Below are 22,689 nucleotides of genomic sequence, written 5' to 3'. Positions count from 1 at the left end.
TCCACCCTAAAATATTATATTGCGAAAGTTACGCTTTCGTGGCTAAAAATAAACCGATTCAGATTCCTTTACTTCAAAATTGATCCTGAAAGTGACAAAACCAAAATCACTGAATTTATTGTCCATTTCTCTAACGCGGGTCACATCTAGTATATTTGATATAATTAAGTAATCCATACTTTCCTGTTTTCAGATTTAGCAGAAACTGCGTAGTTGATAAGGATAAGAGGAACCAATGCAGATATTGTAGATTAAGGAAGTGCTTTAAGGCTGGAATGAAAAAGGAAGGTGAGACGCTGTTTTTAATTTCAATTTCATGGTCATTGAAGTTTAAAATTATTCCACTCGAATGTTTATACATTACCATATGGATATGTAGAAACATTGATTTCTTTATTTGGTTTTTCTTAATTGATATATTTATAGGTAACTACCTTTTTTGTACCAAATAATAAAATAACATAATGAAGGAAACATGTATGAGAGTATGGGTTATAAGCGTCTTATCATAATAAAGTGAACAAATTTTAAAATTTTAAATTGCCAACAAAGCGCTCCTAAATTAATCTTGTAACAGCGCAAAGAGGCTAGTATAAGGCTTCAGACGAACTTTACCCACTGATATGGCAAATTATTTATCTTATCTAGAGTCTAAATTTCAACCACCACAAAAATTCTGCAATATTCTATACTTTTACGCCATGAATAAAAACATATTCATATCGATGACATATTATATATTTAAGTTCAACCCGCGGCTTCGGTCGCGAATAACTTGAGAACTAACTAAACAAATAGAAAATCACGGTATCCATTAATGAAGACAGAGGAATAATAATAGGTTTCTGATTTTTTGTTGAAAATAGGTGTTATAGGTTTCGGATTTGTTTTATAATAGGTATCTAGTGTATAGTGACTTAATTATTTTTGAAGTCTTCGCGAATAGTCAGCCAGAAAAAACTAGCGAATAGTTTTGTTTTATAATATGTAATATGTATTGACTTTTATCCATATTATACACGCATAAGCACGCTTATACCTCCTGATATAATTTAAATGACGTTCACAAAAAGTAATGTTAACGCAAACGTAATGGGTTCAATGAACATAGTGCTTAGTTCGGTGTTAGTTCGCTGTGAATAGTCAAGTGATCATTTATATGGAAAGTATATGCACGGTTAATCGTTTAAATATAATTATTTTTGGTGGTATATAGCGATAGTTGGAAAGGTCGCTAGTCCAGTTAATGTTATAGCACGGAATACTTAATAGTAGCTGTTATAGTACAATTAAATGTACTGAAATTACTTATAAATATTTTGAATTACCGATGTAAAATGCTTCGTATATTTTGTAGGAGTGCTTGCTGAAATGTTTATTAGATAGATTTTAATTTTTATCTGTATATGTACTATGTAATAAAATTAACAGAATTGAAATTTACACATTTTTCGGCATATATAGAGTTCAATAACCAGCTTAAATGGAACAAAATTATTTAATTTGTGAATAAAATTGGGTTGAAATCATAAATACAAATCACAAACATAATATTAATTATTATGAAAATGTAGTCTACACTAAGTGATGAGATAATTATTAAAATGGCTTACACATACTATGAGTCATATGCAATGCATAAGAAAAATGGGTACTATGAGTAATAATTGCATAAAAATATTAAGTAATAATCACAAAGGATTTATTTTACGGCTATCTATGAAAACAAATGCAATTACCTAACAATAACAATGTGCTAATTTGAATCATACCGAATAGATATTTGCAAGATTGCAAGTTTGCAAAGAATTAAATATTTTTCTCTATGGATTTAAATTTGGTATTGAATACTTGGCCCTCTGAGTGAAGCGAAATTGGACCAGCGAGGGGCTGAACGGCTGGTTTAGAGTCGGGGAGATTCGACCGGCCCGACGGCCAGGGCTAGGTGTGGCCCAGCGGCCGCTGTGTGCGGCGTGGGATGGCGGCCAGAGGTCGTGGCTTGGCGGACCCCGTGTCCACTAGGCAAAGGTGGCGCTGAACGGCAGTTGGGGTTGGAAAGCCTCGACTGACCCGACGGCAGAGGTCCTGTTTGTGGGCCAGAGAGAAGCCGGCTTTTATGCGGCGGTGGATGGCGGCCAGAGGTCGCGGCGCGGCGGGCTCGCTGGTTTAGCTAGCCACGCCGTGCAGCGGAGGGCGGGATCCCGACGCGTCATTGTGATGACGCGCGGAGACTCCTGCAGAGAGGTGTGGGGCGGCGGCCGCTGTAAAACGGCCGTCTGCCAACTCGTAATCCGGTCCGTGGGGCCGGACCGAGGGCCGCCACCTCTGGTGAGGTGGGGGCTGCGAGGTAATCTCTATAAAAGTGTGCCGGAGGGTCCCCCGACGTGTATTTCACACATCGGAGGACCTTCCGGCGTGCACCCTCCGGCCGGACGGTGTTGGGGTCGGGGGTTCGGGGGAACGCGGATGATGGAGCGGGGAAAGATCCATTGTCTGCGCGTTGGTGGCGTAAGCCTTCGTTCCAGCAGCCACCAGCGAGGGGGGTTCTAGTGGTGGGCCTGGAAACGGGCATCTGCTGGGCGGGACACGCGGTAGAGTCGTAACCGTTCCCGCAGTTCCGTCCAAAGCAGCGCGATGGAACAGAGTGGGGTTTTAGTCGGTAGAAATCCGACATAACCACGGCTCCATCCCCGGGAGCCGGGGGTATCTAAGAAGATTTCCCCACTATAAAAAAAAAAAAAAAAAAAAAAAAATGGTATTGAATACTATTATAATAATAAACTACATCACCTTCGTAAGGGATGCAATCATCCTACATATGCTGTACATTTTATTTAGGGATTTGATTCCAAAAAATATATTTAAATCTTTAAATCTGATACAATACATGTCTATTTTCAATTGGGATCCAACCACCCCTAAGATCCGATTGCTATAACAACAACTTCCGAGTTAATCAGATAATTTGTCCAAATCGGGGTTCCAAGATCAAATTTCCCAAACTTCGTTGTTTTAAGGAATTAATACGTAATGCAATAGGCATGTGTCGAAATTTTAAATATACACCCTTCATACCCAAATTGTTGAATTAGTATCCGCTAAGAAAACTTCCAATATCCACATTGTGTAAATGTAATATGTACTTACATTTCTTAGAATCAAAACAATAATTAGTCTAATTGTAGTGACTTAGTGAGCACAAAGTGAACAATATTTGTCGAATAACCCTAATTGGTGATAACTAATTGAAGAAATGGCATTAACAAAACTGATAAGTAACGCCTAGCCTATTATATATAGAAGTATGAGAAATCAGAAATATATCAACATGCTCTGTTTGTTTAAAATTTCCACTCACTTAACGGTTCGTAGATATCACTGTTTACATAACATTAATTATATTGATTGCTATTTTATATAAATAAAGCATTAACGCGGGGAAATTAATTTTGTAATTACTGTCTTTGTTATTTGGTGATAATGAATTCCTGAATGTTTTGTAAAAGGATATTCTGGTTCGCCGAATTTTTTGTCAATGGCATAACGAAAGCTTTATGATTCATGAGCAAATTTATTATTAACTTTTAAATAAAAACAAAACATCAAAACATCTGCGTAATTTCTATATATTTATAGTTTATACTATAACCTGCTATAATAGTAAATTTAATGAAGTTTCCCGTATCAAATTACGATTAATTGACAAGCTGTTACTGAAATTAATTATTTGATGAATTTTATAAATTGGATATTAATTGCTTTAATTATGTAACTCAAATTCGAGCATCACCTTTCAATCTTGAGAAATTTGGAGGTCTCATGGGCATTGTATATTTGCCCTTTAATACAGGCTGTTATTTTGTGATTAAAGACGATTTTAAAAAAAATATTCAAGAACACATTTCACACTAGACCACTGCATATTAACCTAATTTTTTCAAAATCTCAACATTCATTCACAGCCGTACAAAATGAGCGGGACCGGATCAACTGCAGGAGGCCATCGTATGAAGAACCGACACAAGCGAATGGACTCTCAGTGGTGTCGCTACTCAATGCTGAACTGTTGAGCAGAAAAGTCACAGATGAGGTATTAAGGTTTTAGTTTAAAAAAATCTTCAAAATAATATTATTTAAGTGTTGATAAGAGTAGAGTATGCAAAATATTAAAGCAAGCAGCTAATCCTTAATCTGTACATATAAAGTCGAAGAGTTTGTTTGCTTGAACGCACTCATCTGTTCAGCCATCGGTGCGATTTGAAAAAAAAAATATTTCACTGTTAGATAACTATTCCATTTATTGAGGAAGGCTAAATAGGCTATATATCCATTTATTGAGGAAGGCTATATAGACATTAAGACCAATAGGAGCAATGCGGGTTAGACCGCGGGTCACAGCTAGTAATATTGTACTAGGAAAGTGTGTTGCGTTGCTTCACGATTTTGGTTCTGGAGATAATTAAGAGTCGAGAGTGACATAGGCTACTTTCTACCGGGGTGGAATAACTCATTGCCAAGGGCATTTCCTTTAAATACGCAGGCGAAGCCGCGGGCCGTATGCTTATTACTAGCTTAAACATCCAAGTGAATAATTGTCAACTTGTTGTAAGAGGGTATATAATTTCATCATCTATATTTTTGTCCTTATCGCAACATTAAAGCTTGTATTTAACAAATAAAACATAAATACAGTAAACAAAAATACACTATATGTATATATAAGTCAAGATATTGGAGATAAGTGCATTAGATTATCATCTCAGTACATAAAGTTCGAATAAGAATGAGTCAACAAAAATATGTATATATATGGTAAATAGTGGTAAATATTATTTGCATATGGATTGCAGGAGGGTTCAATTTCGTACATTAAATTTTTTCCTCATCGTTTCTATTTAACTCGAATATAGAATGTCTGTAAAATATAAATAATAATACTTATAATAATTTAAATGACATATATAGTTAAAACTATCTTTCCACCCGCGGCTCTGCCAGACTTGTGAATGGAAATGGCGGTGTCACTGTGGTAAAAATACTTTTCTCTATTTCTAGAGACAAATATACTATACAGTATAAGTCAGGACTTGGTACAGTGGTTGACGCGTGAGCGTAGCACCGAGGGGTCCTGGGTTCGATTCCCGGTGGAGACGAAAAAAAAAATGTCTCGGTCTGGTAGGACACAGAAGGCTGATCACCTACTAAACAGATGTATAATGCATCTGCCCCTTACCCCACTAGGGGACATGGGACTTAAAAAAAAAATAAGTAAGGACTGGCAAGGACTATATTAATCTATATATACCCTTAAACAGACAAACAACACGACAGACGCGGAGATAGGCAACCGTAACTTGGCCAAAATCAACGACGTGTGCGACTCCATCAAGCAGCAGCTGCTCATACTGGTCGAGTGGGCGAAGTACATACCGGCGTTCACGGAACTCCATCTGGATGATCAGGTAATAATAATGGTTTAGGTAGTTTTTAAGGGTAAAATACAAAATTATTATCTTTTAATGTTTAATTGATTTTTTTTCCACAAAGAAAGTATGTATATGTAAATGTCATGCATCAACATGCCTAACTTAAGCTTTCGCGATTTTGATTAAAACATAGGTGCATAAATTTTGTTTCATTTGGATTGCATCTTCCATTGCAAAAAGTTGAGTATCATAAAAGTTGAAGTGCATTGTGTTCTCTAAAACGTGTCTTATTCCATAGCATTACAATTGAATATCTTTCGCAGATAGCTTTATTAAGTGCGAGCATCCGTAAATATGATACGTACTGCGGTTTCTGTAAAATATAGTGTACCTAACTCCATAGAATTAAAATTGAATATTGCTTACAGGTATCGTTATAACGTGCGCACGGATATTGCAAAATGTGCCTTAATCCATAGCATTAAAGTACAATATTGCTTACAGGTTGCGTTATTACGTGCGCACGCGGGTGAACACCTTCTTCTCGGTTGCGCGAGACGGTCCATACATTTGAAGGACGTGCTGTTACTGGGGAACAACTGTATCATCACTAAACATCACATAGGTACGTTATTTACTGTTTTAGAGGATTTTTTTAATGCCAAATGTTTGTATGGTGTAACTTGTTGGGTTTAGGATAGTAAAAAACCATATAAATTCATATTAAAATTATGTATTCGAAGGACAATATTAATGAAGAATAAGATTATTAATTAATTAATTAGAAGGTAAGGAGTTTTATGAGAAGGACAACCCGAACCAATATTAACAATCACGTAAATGGCTACTTATCGCACTTTTTTAACGTAAATGCTGCATTAAATTTAATTGTCCTGAAGAGATACAGTAATAAAGATTCCTTAGCCTGTGCAGCATTATAGTAACAAAATACTGCTAATAATTTCCCGGGCGCGGGCGGGGGTATATCTTTTAAAGGTATATTTTATACTAGACTTCCGCCCGCGGCTTCGCCCGCGTTTTCAAAGGAAAACCCGCATAGTTCCCATTCCCGTGGGATTTCCGGGATAAAACCTATCCTATGTGTTAATCCAAGTTACCCTCTATATGTGTGCTAAATTTCATTGTAATCGGTTCAGTAGTTTTTACGTGAAAGAGTAACAAACATCCATACATCCATACTTACAAACTTTCGCTTTTATAATAGTATTAAGAAAAGATCTATTCTCATAAATACTTTTTTAGACGGTAGAATGGACGTGGACATCAGCATGATCGGCATGCGGGTGATGGACGAGATCGTGAAACCGCTCCGGGAGATCGACATCGATGACACCGAGTTCGCGTGTCTCAAGGCGATCGTCTTTTTTGACCCTAGTAAGTATAACATTTTTGTGGTATTTTGTAATAATTTTTCTTGTTGGTTTTACTGCTAAAATATGATGTGGATTTTTTTGTCTTTTATTGATCAAATTTTTGGTAGTGTGTATGAGTAATTTTCTATTAAAATCTGGTCTATTAAGTAAAATATAATGATGTGGGAAATTTTCATGTCTTTTTTCGTCTTCTACCAATAAAATAAGTTATAATATGTAATTTGGTGTTATTCAAAATTCAAGTTTTTATGTCTCAATATTTTTTCTCAGTTTAAGCTAATAAATCACGAAATTATGCCCTCCTACCAATACATTTCTACATTGTCTCCAGACGCGAAGGGTCTCTCGCAGCCGCAGAAGATAAAGCAGCTGCGGTACCAGATCCAGATCAACCTGGAGGACTACATCAGCGACCGGCAGTACGAGGGTCGCGGCCGCTTCGGAGAGCTGCTGCTGTGTCTCCCGCCGCTGCAGAGCATCACCTGGCAGATGATCGAGCAGATCCAGTTCGCCAAGCTGTTCGGCGTCGCGCACGTGGACAGCTTGCTGCAGGAGATGCTGCTGGGAGGTGAGAGGAGAGCTGCTGCAGAGCATCACCTGGCAGATGATCGAGCAGATCCAGTTCGCCAAGCTGTTCGGCGTCGCGCACGTGGACAGCTTGCTGCAGGAGATGCTGCTGGGAGGTGAGAGGAGAGCTGCTGCAGAGCATCACCTGGCAGATGATCGAGCAGATCCAGTTCGCCAAGCTGTTCGGCGTCGCGCACGTGGACAGCTTGCTGCAGGAGATGCTGCTGGGAGGTGAGAGGAGAGCTGCTGCAGAGCATCACCTGGCAGATGATCGAGCAGATCCAGTTCGCCAAGCTGTTCGGCGTCGCGCACGTGGACAGCTTGCTGCAGGAGATGCTGCTGGGAGGTGAGAGGAGAGCTGCTGGGAGGTGAAAGGAGAGCTGCTGCTTGCCTGCTGCCGCTGCAGAGCATCACTTGGCAGATCTGATGATATTGTTACTGGCAACTTCCAATGAAATAATGTATACATAAATCTGGAATAATTTGCTATATACGTTACGGATCTACGACCTTATGCGTTAAGGTCTACAACAACCTACATCGAAAAACTAATTAAAATATGTATAAAACATAATATCATCAAACTCACCCAAAACAGTCACCATAACATTAACATAATATGGTTTAAAACATTCAATTCGAACAGCTAGCACCTACAATAAGTGTTTATTGAAGTGAAAACTTCTTTAGCGGCGTTGAGCACTATTTCTGTAATGGGTATAAAATCTTAAACTCGCATCAGGACATGTGACCTGATCGAAAAAGCGTAAGACGGATACCATTCCAAAATATCAAACATGCTCAACGTTAATAATCAAGTTTTCACTTCTGCCGGCACTCCCGGAGTGCAACCCGTCTTTTATTTAGTAATAAATTATTTATTATTTATCAAAGCTGAACTAAAAAAATAAAATTTCCCCAGGTGCGTCAACAGAGAGCGCAGTAGAAGAAGGTCAGACCGATGCCGCAGTGGAGGCGGCGTCCCCGCTGTCCTCGGCCGCGTCGCCGCCGCTCGTGCCGCAGCTGCCGCTCCCCGAGCCGCTGTTCGACCCCGCGCCCTTCAAGCAAGAACCCAACATGTAGACCAATAAAGCTCTATGAAACCAACCGTCTTTGATATTGTACCACAGAAAAAAAAATAAACGTCAATGTCAATGTCAACACAAAAAATATAAACGTCAATGTCAAACTGTCATCTTTCGCGCGCTTTTGGAATTGTTGTTTTATTGTATTCGTATTATCGTACGGCTTGTACAGGTATTTTTATATGTATGAATTTTGAAGCCCTTTTTTATTAGCAAATCTCAAGTTTTGAGACGAAAATTATTAGATATTAAATATCTTCGAGTGCCTTGTCTAGATGTATTTATTCTATATGTATCGCCAAAGTTTAGAACGAATTTTATTGAAATATAATATGAATATTATTATATATTTTTAGAGATCTCGATATTTTAGATATGGAATTTCTTAGGTGGAAGTAAAGGTGTCGGTTAAAGTTATTATTTTTGAGAGTTGAACCACGCCTAATATAAAAACTTTATATATTATAATCTATATTTATAAACATTTTTTATGAAAGAGTTATATACTGCTACTAAAACGAGCCTATAATACTTTGTAAGAAGCGTTTTTATCGTTTCGAAAAATGTCACATGTACAATCTTTGAACTGGTGCTGTACAATATATTATATAAAACCTTTTAATAAATATATTGAGCAAATCTATACCTGTGTTTTAACATTTTTGGCTTATCTAAGATATGAGAAAGACTTATCAGATAAATTCGAAATAAACGAGTATAAATGAATTTTTAAGATTTACTGTGTCACCAATTTTATTTTAGGCGTGTCTATAATGTTAGATCGATCGTGAGTGCATTGTATTTTAGAAAATATTATTTCCTGAACGCAAGATAGTCTTTATTTTGTACCTACTAATATAGGTGTATAGTACGTAGACTGAGATAACTAGGAGAATATAGTTTTAATGTTATATTTTTAAATGCTCAATTTTATATTGTTGGAAATGGTTACGTGGTAAGTTGGTGAAAGTTAGACTATTCGATGTGGCCTTGACTGTAGCGAGTATCCTAGGCTTGCGCAGGAGCGATTTTTACTGAAGCGATATTCCATACAAGAAAACAATATTAAACATTACCCGTGTAAATTATTGGATTTCCTCTATTCGAATATTGGCTATGAATAAATCGCCCATGTAAAAGCTCCTAACGGTGCCTTTTTTGTTAAATGTACATACCATGTTATGTAATTTAGTGTATTTGAAAAATTAAATAATCTGTTACAAAAAATGCCTTTTATTTTCACAATATAAATACTTCTAAAAGCTAATGCGTACTACGAGTAGAATCGTAGTTACTTGGTCATCGGTTTTTCATTTACATCGGCATATCCCTTTCTCCGTGTACATCTGTTTTTGCAATATAAATAAATAACAGAAACTGCAGACACCGCGGACATCGCCAGTAAGGGTATGTAAACTGCAAACATGCTTCTTGTAAAATTATCTAAATATTTCGATGTTATTGTACACAAATAATACGAGAAGTCTATCAATGTGACAATATGATCTGGCAGAATTATATTTTTATAAATGATGTTTGTTTGTCAATACAATAAAGGAGACCTTCAAACATTTAAATATCTGATTGGAGTGGGATAACCTCACAGATAACCTGATATATTTATGAAAAAAAAATTATTTTTAAAACCACAGCAGAGTAGCGTTGCGCCCTACAGTTCGCATGTGACGCTTCAATGCTCCTCGGGAATAAATTGTTATTTTTTTTTTTTTTGTATATTTATTTTGAATATTATTTTAATTAGGACAATGTCGATAATAGTTTGATAATGAAAAATGCGCTACACTGCGCCTCGCCAATCGCCATATCTGATGAAGAAATATTTTAAACTTTTTCCCTGTACCACAGATAATACAATACTATACGAGTACTGGTACAATGAAGTCTTAAAGTACTAAGTAGTATTACTTCCAGTATGGGAACTTGATGGTACTAGAAGATCTATACAGGGTTACTTGTAAAACACCGGCAACCTCGCAGGACAAGATAGCTAACATCATAAGTAACAACATTTGTTCTACGACTTTTGATAATTTGTTAGATTTTATTTTCATACAAAAATAAATATTCATTTAATTTTCCGTCTGAATATTATAAACTCTACGCCTCCCAAAAATTACGTAAACAAAAAGCGAACGAGAGGGGGAAGGGGGCGTCGCGTCGTCCATCCGATAATTAATAGAACTTAGTGTGCGTCCACACTGAATGCGCGGTGGCGGCGGCCTAGGCGGGCGCGACGAGCGGGCGCTCGCGGTGGCCACACCGACGCGCGAGCTCAAGTAGCGGTTCGACGTTTTTCGGGTGTTGCAAACTTTGGACGATTTGCTATTTTTACTGGACAGTCCGATTTTGAGATGAGATCATTATAGAAGTTGTACACGAAATAAATAAAACAGAGGAATAACGGGTGAATCTTATATGAAGAATTGAGATTATACCCTACAAAATTACTGTGGTGTATATAAGTGTTTTAGATTGAATCGCACTTATAAATAAAGAAGTTTCACTTCAACAATTAAGTATTTACCGCTATTTTACGAATAACAATAAAGGATATAATATAAGAAGTCGAGCGACAAGACCGAACTGGTTTGATACCCCCGCCGTCCGCGCATTGGGTCGCTTGCTGACTAGGCCCGTAGTGTGGCCAGAACGCGCGGATAGGAGAGTTTGAAAACTACGCGCGCTGGCTCGCTCATTACCGTCGCACTAGGCTTCCGCCATAGTCATTTCAATGTGGACGCAAAGGCGCGTTTCATACGTTTGATATTTCGCGCCCGCCGTCGCAACCGCGCTAGGCTCGCAGTGTGGACCTGCACATAGACTTACAAATGTAAGGAGAGTACAATAAAAGTTTAAAAAATCATTTAAAAATAATTTATTGCGTTATGCCAAAAGTCGTAGAACAAATGTTGTTACTTACGATGTTAGCTATCTTGTCCTGCGAGGTTGCTGGTGTTTTACAAGTAACCCTGTATAATAAGTAGCGGCCCGCCCCGGCTTCGCCCGTGGTACATGTTTACGTTTTCTCGCCATAAGAACCATTCTCGTACTAAAATGAATATTAAAAAAAAAAAATTATTGAAATCGGTCCACCCGTTCGCGCATGATGCCATGACCAAGGACAATAGGGATTCATTTTTATATATAGATATTATAGAAGTTACTCCCAGGAAAAGTTAGAAGAGGGCAAACAATAAAACAACTTATAAAAGTCATATATTATAATACAACATATATCACAGACATAAATACAAATAATTAATCAACATTCCCATTTATACTTAATCTAGTTATTAAAATAATATGTACTTATCCTAATTCCTAAGGAAGAATAACATTCCAAAAAATATTTGACAAAATATATGTGCGTTATTGCATTTCACACTAACTATAATATTTAAAATTATAAAATAATTTCATTACTTTTCTTTTTTTTTAACTTTATCGAGATCGATATTTACAGAAATCAAGACCTTAATAAATAAAATATAAAGGCGATTTTTATATCAAAATATTATTTTATATTCAATCTTATAAAAAGAGTCTGTCAGTTTGGCCCAGTTCCTGACTTAATATTAATTCTAAAACACAAACAAACAATTCAATCTTTTTGTATTAAAAAAAATATTCTCCAAAAATTAAATTTATAAATCTTCTCTATTCCTCGCCTTACACCGCGTGGTGTTGACTCCAACATAACATATTTCAGTATTAATGCCGTTTTCGCGAAGAAAACTCATCCATTGTAACTGCTTCATCGATGGTTTGTCAGAGTCCGTTTTCACTTCGACGAATATTATCTGGAAATTGATTACAATTATATTAAGAAGGCTAAAAGATTTACGATATATCCATACTAATATACTAATCCATACTAATATTATAAATGCGAAAGTAACTCTGTCTGTCTGTCTGTTACTCAATCACGCCTAAACTACTGAACCAATTTGCATGAAATTTGGTATGGAGATATTTTGATACCCGAGAAAGGACATAGGCTACCTTTTATTGCGAAATATGTACCACGGGGGAAGCTGGGGCGGACCACTAGTTATGTATATAGTTCTATTATAGTCTAGTGACTAGTCTATTTTTCGCAGATTTTAAGAATTTCTTTAAAAAATGTAAACTGATTCTTTGTTGTTTTGAATAAAGCATGTAGACTAAATGGGTATGGAATACCGAGTGTTCCAATAAGGTCCCGATAGGTTATCACAAAATAATCTGGGTTAATTTATGTTTTTGAACTTGGTTAACTTAAATTTAATACCAAGATTTTTATCCTCGGTTTATTATCAATTTACTTATATCCTACAAAAAAAAAGAACTTTTTTATCCAAATTTTTGTCTTTATGTTTTTAAAGCACTTAAGGGCCGATTTTTCAATGCTTGGATAAAACTTATCCGTCCAATAAAGTATTACGCGATAATATTAAAATGTCACGTAAACTGTCAAATACGGGCAATTAGAATACGTTTAAGGGCCGATTTTTCAATGCTTGGATAAAACTTATTCGTCGAATAATGTATAAAACTACCATTTTAAAAACGTATTCTAATTACCCGTATTTGACAGTTTACGTGACATTTTAATATTATCGTGTAATACTTTATTGGACGGATTAGTTTTATCCAAGCATTGAAAAATCGGCCCTTAAAATGGTAGTTTTATACATTATTCGACTAATAAGTTTTAACCAAGGATTGAAAAATCGGCCCTTAGTCGGTAAGAATCTGACATAACTCACGGCTCCGTCTCCAGGGGCCGCACTATAAAAAAAAAGAATTGAAAAATCTGCCCTTAGTGTACAAAAACCACAGAACATATAAAAGAGGTTAGAATGGCAATAATTCGCCGTTCCTATAAGAACCGGTGTCGCCTGTGGGTGTGGCCAAGTCCGCGCAAGTCCGATTACGCACATATTTGCAATTTCAAATCTAGCCAATCATAGCGCCGCGCGATCACGCGATTTAAAATGGAACGAATCATACGCATGATGATGATGTGAGCAGTGCTCATATCCTTGGCGCGTCTGCCCCGCCTACAATGCCTTTCTAACCTCTTTTATATGTTCTGTGACAAAAACTCAATATTACCTGTCCTGTACCCTCATTCCACAGCGTAAGATCAGGGAAGCCGCTCTGCGAGTACCTGTACCGCCTCGCGAGCCGGCCGCACAGCGCCGCCAGCCCGCGCCCGCGCACACACCGCGCGACCCCGCACACGCCCTCCCAGGGAATGGAGCGGACTATACCTGATAGCTCACCTGAAATACATTAACTTTTAATCTCCATACATAAAAATAAATCCCTATTACCCTTTGTAAGGACATCACCCGTGAACTACTGGATTTAGACAGTTTACAGGTGTCATTTTAATGTTCGTGTAATACTTTATAGGACAGATAAATTTTAACCAAGGATTGAAAAATCGGCCCTATGTAGACGACAAAGATTCGTTACAAAAAAAAGGTTAAATATTGTCTTAAAAGCCTGATAAAAGGATAATACCACTAACATCAGTTCACAATCAAGTGATTGTTAATCAAGTGATTGTTAATCTATACTAATTATATTATAAACTGTTTGTTTGAACGCGCTAATTTCAGAAACTACTGGTCCGATTTGAAAAATTATTTCGGTATTAGATAGCCCATTCATCGAAGAAGGCTATATATCATCACGCTACGACCAACAGGAGAGGAGCCACGCTGGTGAACCTGCGGAGCGCAGCTAGTTTTAAAATAATATCTTACCCTCCGGCCGTGAGTCCCAAATTCGCTTCATGCTTTCAATAACCTCCTGTTCACTTAAATTCTCTATCTCCTTGAGTCTTTCTTCTATTAAACACTTTCTATTCTCATAGAAATCGTCGAACATATCTAGCGGGTACCTCTGATAGTGGGATAGAAATATACCTCGCACGCCGCGTAAATTCGCATATATTATATCCCAGAACAGAAGAAAGAATAGAGTCGTTATTATTCTGCCTTCCCAGTGACCACCTGTGGAAAATGTGATTTTAATTGTAATTAAATATTGCCTAATATATTTATGTGAAATGTGAAAATATTTTGGAAGGGGTTTTGTAATCTAACTAATATTATAAAGCTGAAGAGTTTGTTTGTTTGAACGCGCTAATCTCGGGAACTACTGGTCCGTTTTGAAAAATTATTTCAGTGTTAGATAGCCCATTTATCGAGGAAGGCTACACTTATATCATTTCGCTAAGACCAGCAGGAGCGGAGCACTGCGGATAAAACCGCGGAGCACAGATAGTTAATAATATTCTTAACTATCTTACACTATAATGGATGAACTAACCTAAAATAAATATTAACAGATATCACTCCCAATATTACACATGCGAAAGTAACTCTGTCTGTCTGTCTCTTCTACGCGCCTTGACCATTGAACCTGTTTGAATGAAAATTTAAGAGAAAGTGTAAGACCTGAGAAAGGACATAATATGATAGATTTTATCCCGGAAATCCCACAGAAACGGGAAAAATGCGGGTTTTTACTTGACTAAGCGAACCTACCATAATACCTACTAATAATAATACTCCATATACATGAATTCAATTCACAATTCACATTCATGATATGCTTTTGCTTACCGTGTGTGTACTCTCCCTTATGTATGTAATAATATTTACAATATTCCTCAGCCTCCAACACTGTAAGGGAACCGTCACTTGACCACACTTCAAATTTTAATTTTCCCCGACCATAACTCCTAAAAGATATAAACAAATATTTAGCTTTCTAATAAAAAAAAAATATCAAAATCAGTTCACTCAGTCAAAAGTTCTGAGGTAAAAATCAGTTGAATTGAGCATGTCCCTTTTTTTAAGTCGGTTAAAGACGCCTCTTGGAAACATAACAATAAACTCACTCCATAGGTTGCTTGTTTATGTGTCTGGATTTAATATTCTTTTCTAAAATGCTTTCTTTTTGTGCATATTTCGACAGAATGGACGCTAATTTCTCGCATAATTTGTTTGTCCGTCTATTTACGAGCTTGAGTGCTCGCGGGCGCATGCAATCCATTTCTTCCTCAGAAATATCTAAATTAAAACCTTCTATCAGTACTTCCGCTGCCTGCAAAACATCAAGTCGTGTAATAATAACTATTCTTGTTTTCACTTAGTAATTTTTTTTTTTGATATGGAAAGGTTTAAAATGTAATAATTCAGCAATAAAAAATTAAAAAGCTTCTTAATTAAAACCAAATTAGTGCCCTCTAGTGGCAAACTTTTCAAAATAACTTTTCTTTCTGTTAAAATACCCTTACACAGTTATGTGAAAAACTGACTAAGGACACATTAAGAATCAATACCTATTACCTAAATAACTTACTACTACTGCCCATTACTAAAAAAGGCGTGTGTGGCGAGCACACGTGTCAGAAGTGAAATTTCTTTGGCAAGCTTCAAAGATATCAAAATCGTCGCCTTGCTCCATGACGTGACGGTATTATCATCACGCGACCTTGAAATTTTACTCTCAACGCGCCTAAAGAAATTTAATTGAAAAACAAATAATTTTTTATTACTTACTTTATCAGGACATTTCAACAGGTTTTCATATATGAGCGCTTTCTCTGCATACCATTCTGCTTTCTTATGTACTCTAAAAGCATCCTGCTGTATTAATTCCGTCAAGATATCCAATGCTAGTTGACAATAGCCCTCCATTTGGTTGGATAATTTCTTTAAATCTACAATACCACTATGTAATATCTTGATATAGAAATATACAGGTGTGAATCTTCTCAACCAAGTGGGCAGCGCCTTGTAACTGAAATTATTTCGTTTATTTCAGTTTTTTTTAATATTATTTTTTTTCATAGAATATTAAATACTAATATTATAAAGCTGAAGAGTTTGTTTGTTTATTTGTTTGTTTGAACGCGCTAATCTCGGGAACTACTGGGCCGATTTGAAAAATTCTTTCGGTGTTAGATAGCCCATTTATCGAGGAAGGTTATAGGCTATATATCATCACGCTACGACCAACAGAGGTGGAGCCACGGGGGTGAAACCGCGCGGAGCAGCTAGGTAAATATAATAGTTAACTTTTAAGTACATATATGAACTCAGTATCTTGAATACATATTTAAGAGTAAAGTATGTTTTATTGTTTTTAATTAACAAATGTTTTGTATAAGTATTTTAGAAAGCTAAGTTATATTAAAAAAATATAATAAAAATACCTTGTCATATCTGCTTTATTTATATGCAAGTATAGGTTATATACTTTTTCCACTATTTTGCATTTTTCTCGTGAATCTGTGCTGTCCAAAAACTGTTCGTATATTGTACCAGCTTTTATGTACCTAAAAATAATGTCATCCTTAACAATATTATAAAAACTATGGTTTATGTTATTTGTTTTTCTTCCTATGATATTAATTTTTGTCTATGGAGACAGTAAGAAGGTTATAAGAGAATGTATAAGTAGCCTATAAGTTAATTTTTTGAACATGCCACAACCAAAATGCTAGTGTTCAAGTGGTAACTAAGCAAATTTAATTTTAGAATAAGGCTATTCAAGTGCTTAACTTATGTCATTTTACCGTTTAAGTAAATATAAAAAGGCTATCTATAATGGTGTTTTATTGGGCATAACAAACCTCTGAAACTCTTGTCTATTCTTGAAAACTACACTTGCATTATCTATGCCCATGTCCTTGTCAATCGGATAAGGTTCTCTATTTATTTTGTCATATAGAATCACCAATTCCAGTTTCTTCTCTCTTAATATATTGTAATCCATCCCTAAATACATAAGAATGTATAACTCGTTAAATGTCCTGCGACATTGATCACTTAGTTCATAACAGGGACCCAATTTTGAACTAATCCTGAAAATAAAGTATGAATATTTAAATAATCTGTGACATGTAAATCAAAATATTATTCAAATGAATCATTTTACGAAATACTATCCATACTATATTAATATTATAAATGCGAAAGTATCTCTGTCTGTCATTAAAAGATAAAAATCTTTTTACATTAAAAAGTTATCAACTTGTAGATATTAAACACATTTGTGCAAGAACATGGTGATATAAAAGAATGGGTAGTTAGAATTCCAATGATCCATTGTCCAACAATTAATTGAATGCCTTAGCAGGCAATGCATTCTATATCATAGGACTACTTACACTAACTGCATACATAATTATAAATAGATTCAATTTCAACTATAAGAACACTGCTTTAATTAAAGGTTTCTCCTGACATAAATTTTCTCTTAAATTATAAGAATACTGTGTATTCTGTAAAATTTTAAATGAAATTAAATAAACTTACATATTAAGAACTCTTTTTCTATTGTTACTCTTGGAAAGCCCCATAAAGCTACCAATGCTACATTGTCGACTCAATTCTTCCAAGGAGTGTTTAGCATCTTCTTTGTTTGTAAATTTCAATTTAAATTCCTTACAAATTGCTTTGACCTCATTTACTTTCAGCATATCAATATAGTCATTTAGTTGAAGATCTTTCATTTCAGCTTTGAATTATAAAAAAATATCAATGAATCATGTACATAAAGTATACAATGGTAGGATTATAAAAAAAACACCACTCAGTAATAGTAGCTTTTCTCAAATCAAAAATATAAATACATTGTTAAAATCAGACATTGTTCCTTACCTAGATTTCCAATAGCTACCAATAGTCTGTTTTCCACTAAGCAATTTAACATCTCTTTAAATGCCATATCATTGATTGCTTCAAAAGATATGCTTTGTAATGTGCTGACCCTGTACCAGCCTTCTTTTCGCCAATAAAGCCTACACACCAACTGCAATCCTGGCTTAACTAATTTCAAACATTTTGCTAATAAATCCTGTGAAGTAGGATCCAACAGAGGTTTTAAGGCTGCATCATTCAAATACTGATAAATTATTTGAAGCATAAAAATTGCTGAAATTAGTAATAAATTTAAAGAATTTGTATAAAATCACACAAACAAATTCATGATTTGTTGATGTCTTTAAACAATGAAGTAAAAAGAAAATAAGAATCAAAATCATCAGTATTAAACATACTTTTATCATCCAATGCAGTACAGAGTTGCTCAAATTCTGTACTCTTTTCTTGGTCATTAGTATTTCTATTTAATTCTTCATTAAGATTCCTCTTAGCTTTTGATGGTGTTTTCACATACATGTTACGTTTTTTATTTGGTGAAAAGTACTTTCTCGCAGATTTAGGTGTACTTTTTGGAGTGACTGGTGAAGATTTAGTGTCAGGTGGAGTATAAATAACAGTCACGATAGAAGAATCGGAGCACAGCTCGTCAATTGTATTCTCATTTTCCACTATCAACGAATTAAAAAATTCATCCTCATCATCGCTTACCAAGTTAATTACATTTTCAGCTTCATTTTCTTGTTTTAATTTCGGTGTTTTGCTCGGCGATACTGTTGCTGGACTTTCAATTATCCGCTTTTTGGTCCCAGAATCCATTTCAAATTTTAAAGTTTTAGAAACTCTACTTTTATAGAAACTGTCCAATGTTAATTGCCGGCTCATTATAATACCTTACCGTAGATTTACACACACGATAACACAACTATTTTTATCATAATCAATGCACTTGTACGTGTACCACTTTTGAAATCTACGGTACAGAGCAATTAATCCTGTTCGTACTGGTTTAACAATGCTTATCACACTTCACTTGGTAAACATACAGCAATAACTTGCATACAAAAGTTCTCTTTGATTTTATGTGGATTGTAAATGCATTTTTTTTAAACATTACATAAAATATGTATTCAAAACACGTTTGACAGTGACACTAAAGTTGACATTTGCCTGTTTGACATTATTAAAAAGTTACCCATAGAGAAGCATTTACGGTGCATTTACATCAAACGAACATAGAGCTGGAGCTAGAGCTTGAAGAGCATTCTTTCGTGATCCTATAATGTAAAACTGTAAACGAAAACTCGTATTCAGTGGTGTTCAGTATTTTAGAACATTGTATAGAATGAAGAATCTTTTCGAACGCAATAAGAATTTGACATAGTGGGGTTGGAATGAGCAAGTAGTAAATGCACCGATAAAAATATTTTAGAGTACCTATGTCCTATACGGCCTATACCTTGCCTATACCCAAAGTAAAGTTTACTCTTCGCATAGTAAGTAGGTAATAATTTTTAAACAGGATCGAGGAGCCGAGGTCTCGTGAGTCGTGGCTGAAAAACAAGGCGAGCGAGGGAGGAAATGTGTCACTTTCTAACAGGGTGCTTGGGGTGATCCTTGGGTGATCACAATTCACAACAACAACAAACAACACCTTATAAATTTACAAATAATAGAAAATTACTTGTGTAGTACAAGTAATTTTCTTTACCTGATCTTTCAGCGGTCGTGACTACAAAAATGACGACTATATACAAAAACGACGAAGTGCACTAAAGCTTGCGCATAGGTAGTGCATTCTAAGGTCTGGTGATAGTTTTTAGAATACTAGAGATTGATATAGTTAGGCTACTTTATACCGCAGTGAAACATCACGTCATACAAGTGGGAATTTTCTTCATTCACAGGGGCGAAGCCGCGGGTAACGTCGCGTGAATTAATATATAATTTGTAATCGAGAATGCCATGACTTCTTTAAAACTCTTTAATAAATATTGTAACTAGTCTAGTTAAGTAAAAAACATGTCAAAAGAAATAAGGAGATCTACAAAAGAATCGTTGGGCAAATTAAGCATTGGAGTACGGCGACGTACGAGTGCCAAGCAAAGATTGGTAATTTGTACATTTTATAGAATGTATAATATGAACAATTAACGTAGGTATCAAATCAAAATCAAATCATCAAAAAGAAATAAATAATTTAAACCACGATATGCGACTACTACCGCGAGAAGAAGATACTTTTAAAGTAGGTGGTAGCCTCACTCACAAATTACCTACCTACCCCTTTAACAACAGTTTAACAAATTCCTATGTATTTTATAATCTACTTGTACTGTATAGTATAGTAACTAGATATCGATTAAACAAACAAAATGTCGATATCAAAACCGACTTCTAAACAGGTCAGGACCTATCAACCGACATATCAGTTGAACCCTCGAAAGCGTTTTAACACAGAGATCATCGAGAAGATTCTACGACGCATAGTGGACTCAGAATTGGAAGAAATAGAATACAGCGAGAAAGCTGTCCCTGAGTTATGCATAAGTTTAGCGGAAAATATACGCACAGCAATTAAAGAAGAGAACTATGACAGGTAACTCTTTCCTAACCAAAGAATATTTTCAAAATTAGCTCATCCCTAGAGTCACTAACAGTGTTCTAGAGGCGTATTTTAAACTAAGAAATACTGAATATGACTGAAGGTACGTAATCAGTATTAGGTATGGCATGTATTGTATAAAGAACATTTAACAAATTTTTCTTTCACACACGAGGTAATTGCGCTGTTTTATTTTTCTCTATCATAAGTGCTTGATAATAAACCTCTTTACAAATCGAATTTTGTAATCTATAAAAAAATGAGAAATCCACTGAGGTACATACCTACATCAAAATTAGGTAACTGTCATAATAAAATTGTTTGATAAATAAATGTTTGAGTGCAATAACTAAATACAGGAAAAAATGAAGCCTTTGTTAATATAAATCAAGACAAAATTTGGCAAAATGATGTACATATTGCCCATGATAGCCGGCATGTCCATTATGTCGTGCTTATATTGTTTCTGTTGTAGAAAATCTTGCTGATTCTTTACCAAGTTTATTATGTAGTAAGTTTTTTATAATCAATCCATATTATAATCAATTACTTAATTCAGAGCTATAGATTCTTTCAAATGCCTACATTAAAATGCAGTGCCAGTGACAAGAAACCAATATTTCCAACTTTTTTTCCCCTGATATAGGAGTAGGAAACCTTTTCATAGTCATTTAGTTCTAATTTCTAAAGCTTGCATTTCAAGTTCAATATTTATAATGTGATTTAATTCCAGATATCGTATAATAGTACTAGTGACTATCGGTCAGCGACGCCAGCAAAGTGTGCATATGTTCCATTCATTCCTCTGGGATCACGACCGAGATGCTTTCGCGTCCTACAATTTTGAGAATTGCCAGATCTATGCTAACGTGGTTGTCTATGGAGTGTATTTGGACTGATTATGATTGAATAAATTTTACGCTGTAAGCTTTGTATTTCTTTTTGTATTACACATATATATTAGCTAAAGACATCGTTCCGTCGCAGGCTCTTAAACCAAGCTCAGACCAAGAGATGACCTCTACGATTCCTTGTTATCTTACATATTAACACACTATTACAATATTATTTCCTAATTGTAATACTGTGATATTAATTTGTTTTTGTGTATTCTGAAACATAAAACAGAAAAAAGTAGAAAATTGAAAGGTACCCGTCGAATTTTTGCAATTTCAGTTGTTTTATGCAGACCGAGGTAACTAACCATTGTCTAGCTACTAGTTATTAATCTGTTCCATTGTACAAATATCATATGATTATATTAGGTAAATATCTACGTCTATTTGTATCGAAATAGGTACCTACATTCGCTATTTAATTGCTTTTTAATTCATGGTTTGCCATAGCAGATATTGATCATATTCTGGGGTATTATAGCCTTATCACAGATAACAAAATATTTATGGCCTATGCTAGACTTTTATTAATTTCAAAGTAGGTACTTAATGCATTTTTGCAATTCGTAAAATTGAACCTACGCCAAGTAAATCGCCTGAGTCCGTGCGTGTATAGACTAAACTAATATTATAAAGCTGAAGAGTTTGTTTGTTTGAACGCGCTAATCTCAGGAACTACTGCTCCGATTTGAACTCCGGTGTTAGTTAGCCCATTTATCGAGGAAGGCTATAGGCTATATATCATCACGCTAAGGCCAACAGCGGGTAAAACCGCAGGGCACAGCTAGTCTAATAATGTATTATCATCGATAAAGTCTATTAATAAAAAAATCGCGTGCACTATAAGCATGCTTTCTTTTATTCATACCTAGGTTAAAGTAGGTGGTAATAGGATCTATCAGTTAATAAAATTATGTTTGTAATGTTGTATTAAACTATGAAAAAACTAGTTAAAGTAGTATTCAGCAATTTCTGCACAATGCATTCTTCTGGGAATTTACATGGATAAAAAGGTGTGAAATAAAAC

The 22,689-nt window shown here is 35.5% G+C and overlaps 3 protein-coding genes across 6 annotated transcripts in view; 2 read left to right on the top strand and 1 right to left on the bottom strand.

Annotated features, from left to right (window-relative positions):
* Nucleotides 1-8,557, top strand: part of LOC149481581 (transcription factor HNF-4 homolog) — a 50,714-nt gene extending 42,157 nt beyond the window's left edge. The window contains exons 3-9 of one of the 3 annotated variants that reach the window (XM_089705394.1): nt 194-288; nt 3,963-4,090; nt 5,316-5,462; nt 5,931-6,051; nt 6,690-6,821; nt 7,152-7,388; nt 8,310-8,557. In XM_089705394.1, the coding sequence (XP_089561520.1) occupies nt 194-288; nt 3,963-4,090; nt 5,316-5,462; nt 5,931-6,051; nt 6,690-6,821; nt 7,152-7,388; nt 8,310-8,470 (1,021 nt within the window). In that variant the 3' untranslated portion in view covers nt 8,471-8,557. Of the gene's footprint in view, nt 1-193; nt 289-3,962; nt 4,091-5,315; nt 5,463-5,930; nt 6,052-6,689; nt 6,822-7,151; nt 7,641-8,309 lie in introns of those variants that run through there. The other 2 variants (XM_089705392.1, XM_089705393.1) reach the window with 2 other exon arrangements.
* A 3,240-nt stretch (nt 8,558-11,797) lies between these two features.
* On the bottom strand, nt 11,798-19,341 carry LOC149481580 (fanconi-associated nuclease 1-like). Its single transcript, XM_089705382.1, has 11 exons — nt 18,560-19,341; nt 18,162-18,434; nt 17,817-18,018; nt 17,132-17,362; nt 16,712-16,834; nt 16,056-16,296; nt 15,392-15,597; nt 15,114-15,232; nt 14,250-14,498; nt 13,591-13,760; nt 11,798-12,293 (listed from the first exon to the last, which is right to left on the bottom strand). The coding sequence occupies exons 1-11, from the start codon at nt 19,044-19,046 to the stop codon at nt 12,138-12,140; spliced, it is 2,457 nt and encodes an 818-aa protein (XP_089561508.1). The 5' UTR covers nt 19,047-19,341; the 3' UTR covers nt 11,798-12,137.
* A 76-nt stretch (nt 19,342-19,417) lies between these two features.
* Nucleotides 19,418-21,684, top strand: LOC149481579 (dynein light chain Tctex-type 5-A-like). 2 transcript variants are annotated; one of them, XM_089705396.1, is made up of 3 exons: nt 19,418-20,409; nt 20,567-20,760; nt 21,500-21,684. In XM_089705396.1, the coding sequence occupies exons 1-3, from the start codon at nt 20,374-20,376 to the stop codon at nt 21,663-21,665; spliced, it is 396 nt and encodes a 131-aa protein (XP_089561522.1). In that variant the 5' UTR covers nt 19,418-20,373; the 3' UTR covers nt 21,666-21,684. The 2 variants fall into 2 exon arrangements, with proteins under 2 accessions (XP_089561522.1, XP_089561521.1); XM_089705395.1 differs by having other exon boundaries at nt 19,419-20,273.
* Nucleotides 21,685-22,689: the final 1,005 nt, after the last annotated feature.

The sequence above is a fragment of the Colias philodice genome, chromosome 16 (assembly GCF_061535455.1).
Source record: "Colias philodice isolate Cphi_HAF_F1 chromosome 16, ilColPhil1 Martin Lab GWU primary, whole genome shotgun sequence".
NCBI classification, from domain to species: domain Eukaryota; kingdom Metazoa; phylum Arthropoda; class Insecta; order Lepidoptera; family Pieridae; genus Colias; species Colias philodice.
This window is presented reverse-complemented; position numbering and strand designations above follow the sequence as displayed.

What these genes read in the sequence shown, in the direction of transcription:
- LOC149481579 (XM_089705395.1), top strand. Translation starts at nt 20,184, where the DNA reads ATGTCAAAAGAAATAAGGAGATCTACAAAAGAATCGTTGGGCAAATTA. An exon ending in CGAGTGCCAAGCAAAGATTG is followed by an intron (nt 20,274 to 20,566) that starts GTAATTTGTACA and finishes ACTTCTAAACAG; the next exon opens with GTCAGGACCTATCAACCGAC. An exon ending in AAAGAAGAGAACTATGACAG is followed by an intron (nt 20,761 to 21,499) that starts GTAACTCTTTCC and finishes ATTTAATTCCAG; the next exon opens with ATATCGTATAATAGTACTAG.
- LOC149481580 (XM_089705382.1), bottom strand. Translation starts at nt 19,046, where the DNA reads ATGAGCCGGCAATTAACATTGGACAGTTTCTATAAAAGTAGAGTTTCT. An exon ending in TGTTGAAATGTCCTGATAAA is followed by an intron (nt 15,598 to 16,055) that starts GTAAGTAATAAA and finishes GATGTTTTGCAG; the next exon opens with GCAGCGGAAGTACTGATAGA. An exon ending in TTGGGACTCACGGCCGGAGG is followed by an intron (nt 13,761 to 14,249) that starts GTAAGATATTAT and finishes AATGTATTTCAG; the next exon opens with GTGAGCTATCAGGTATAGTC.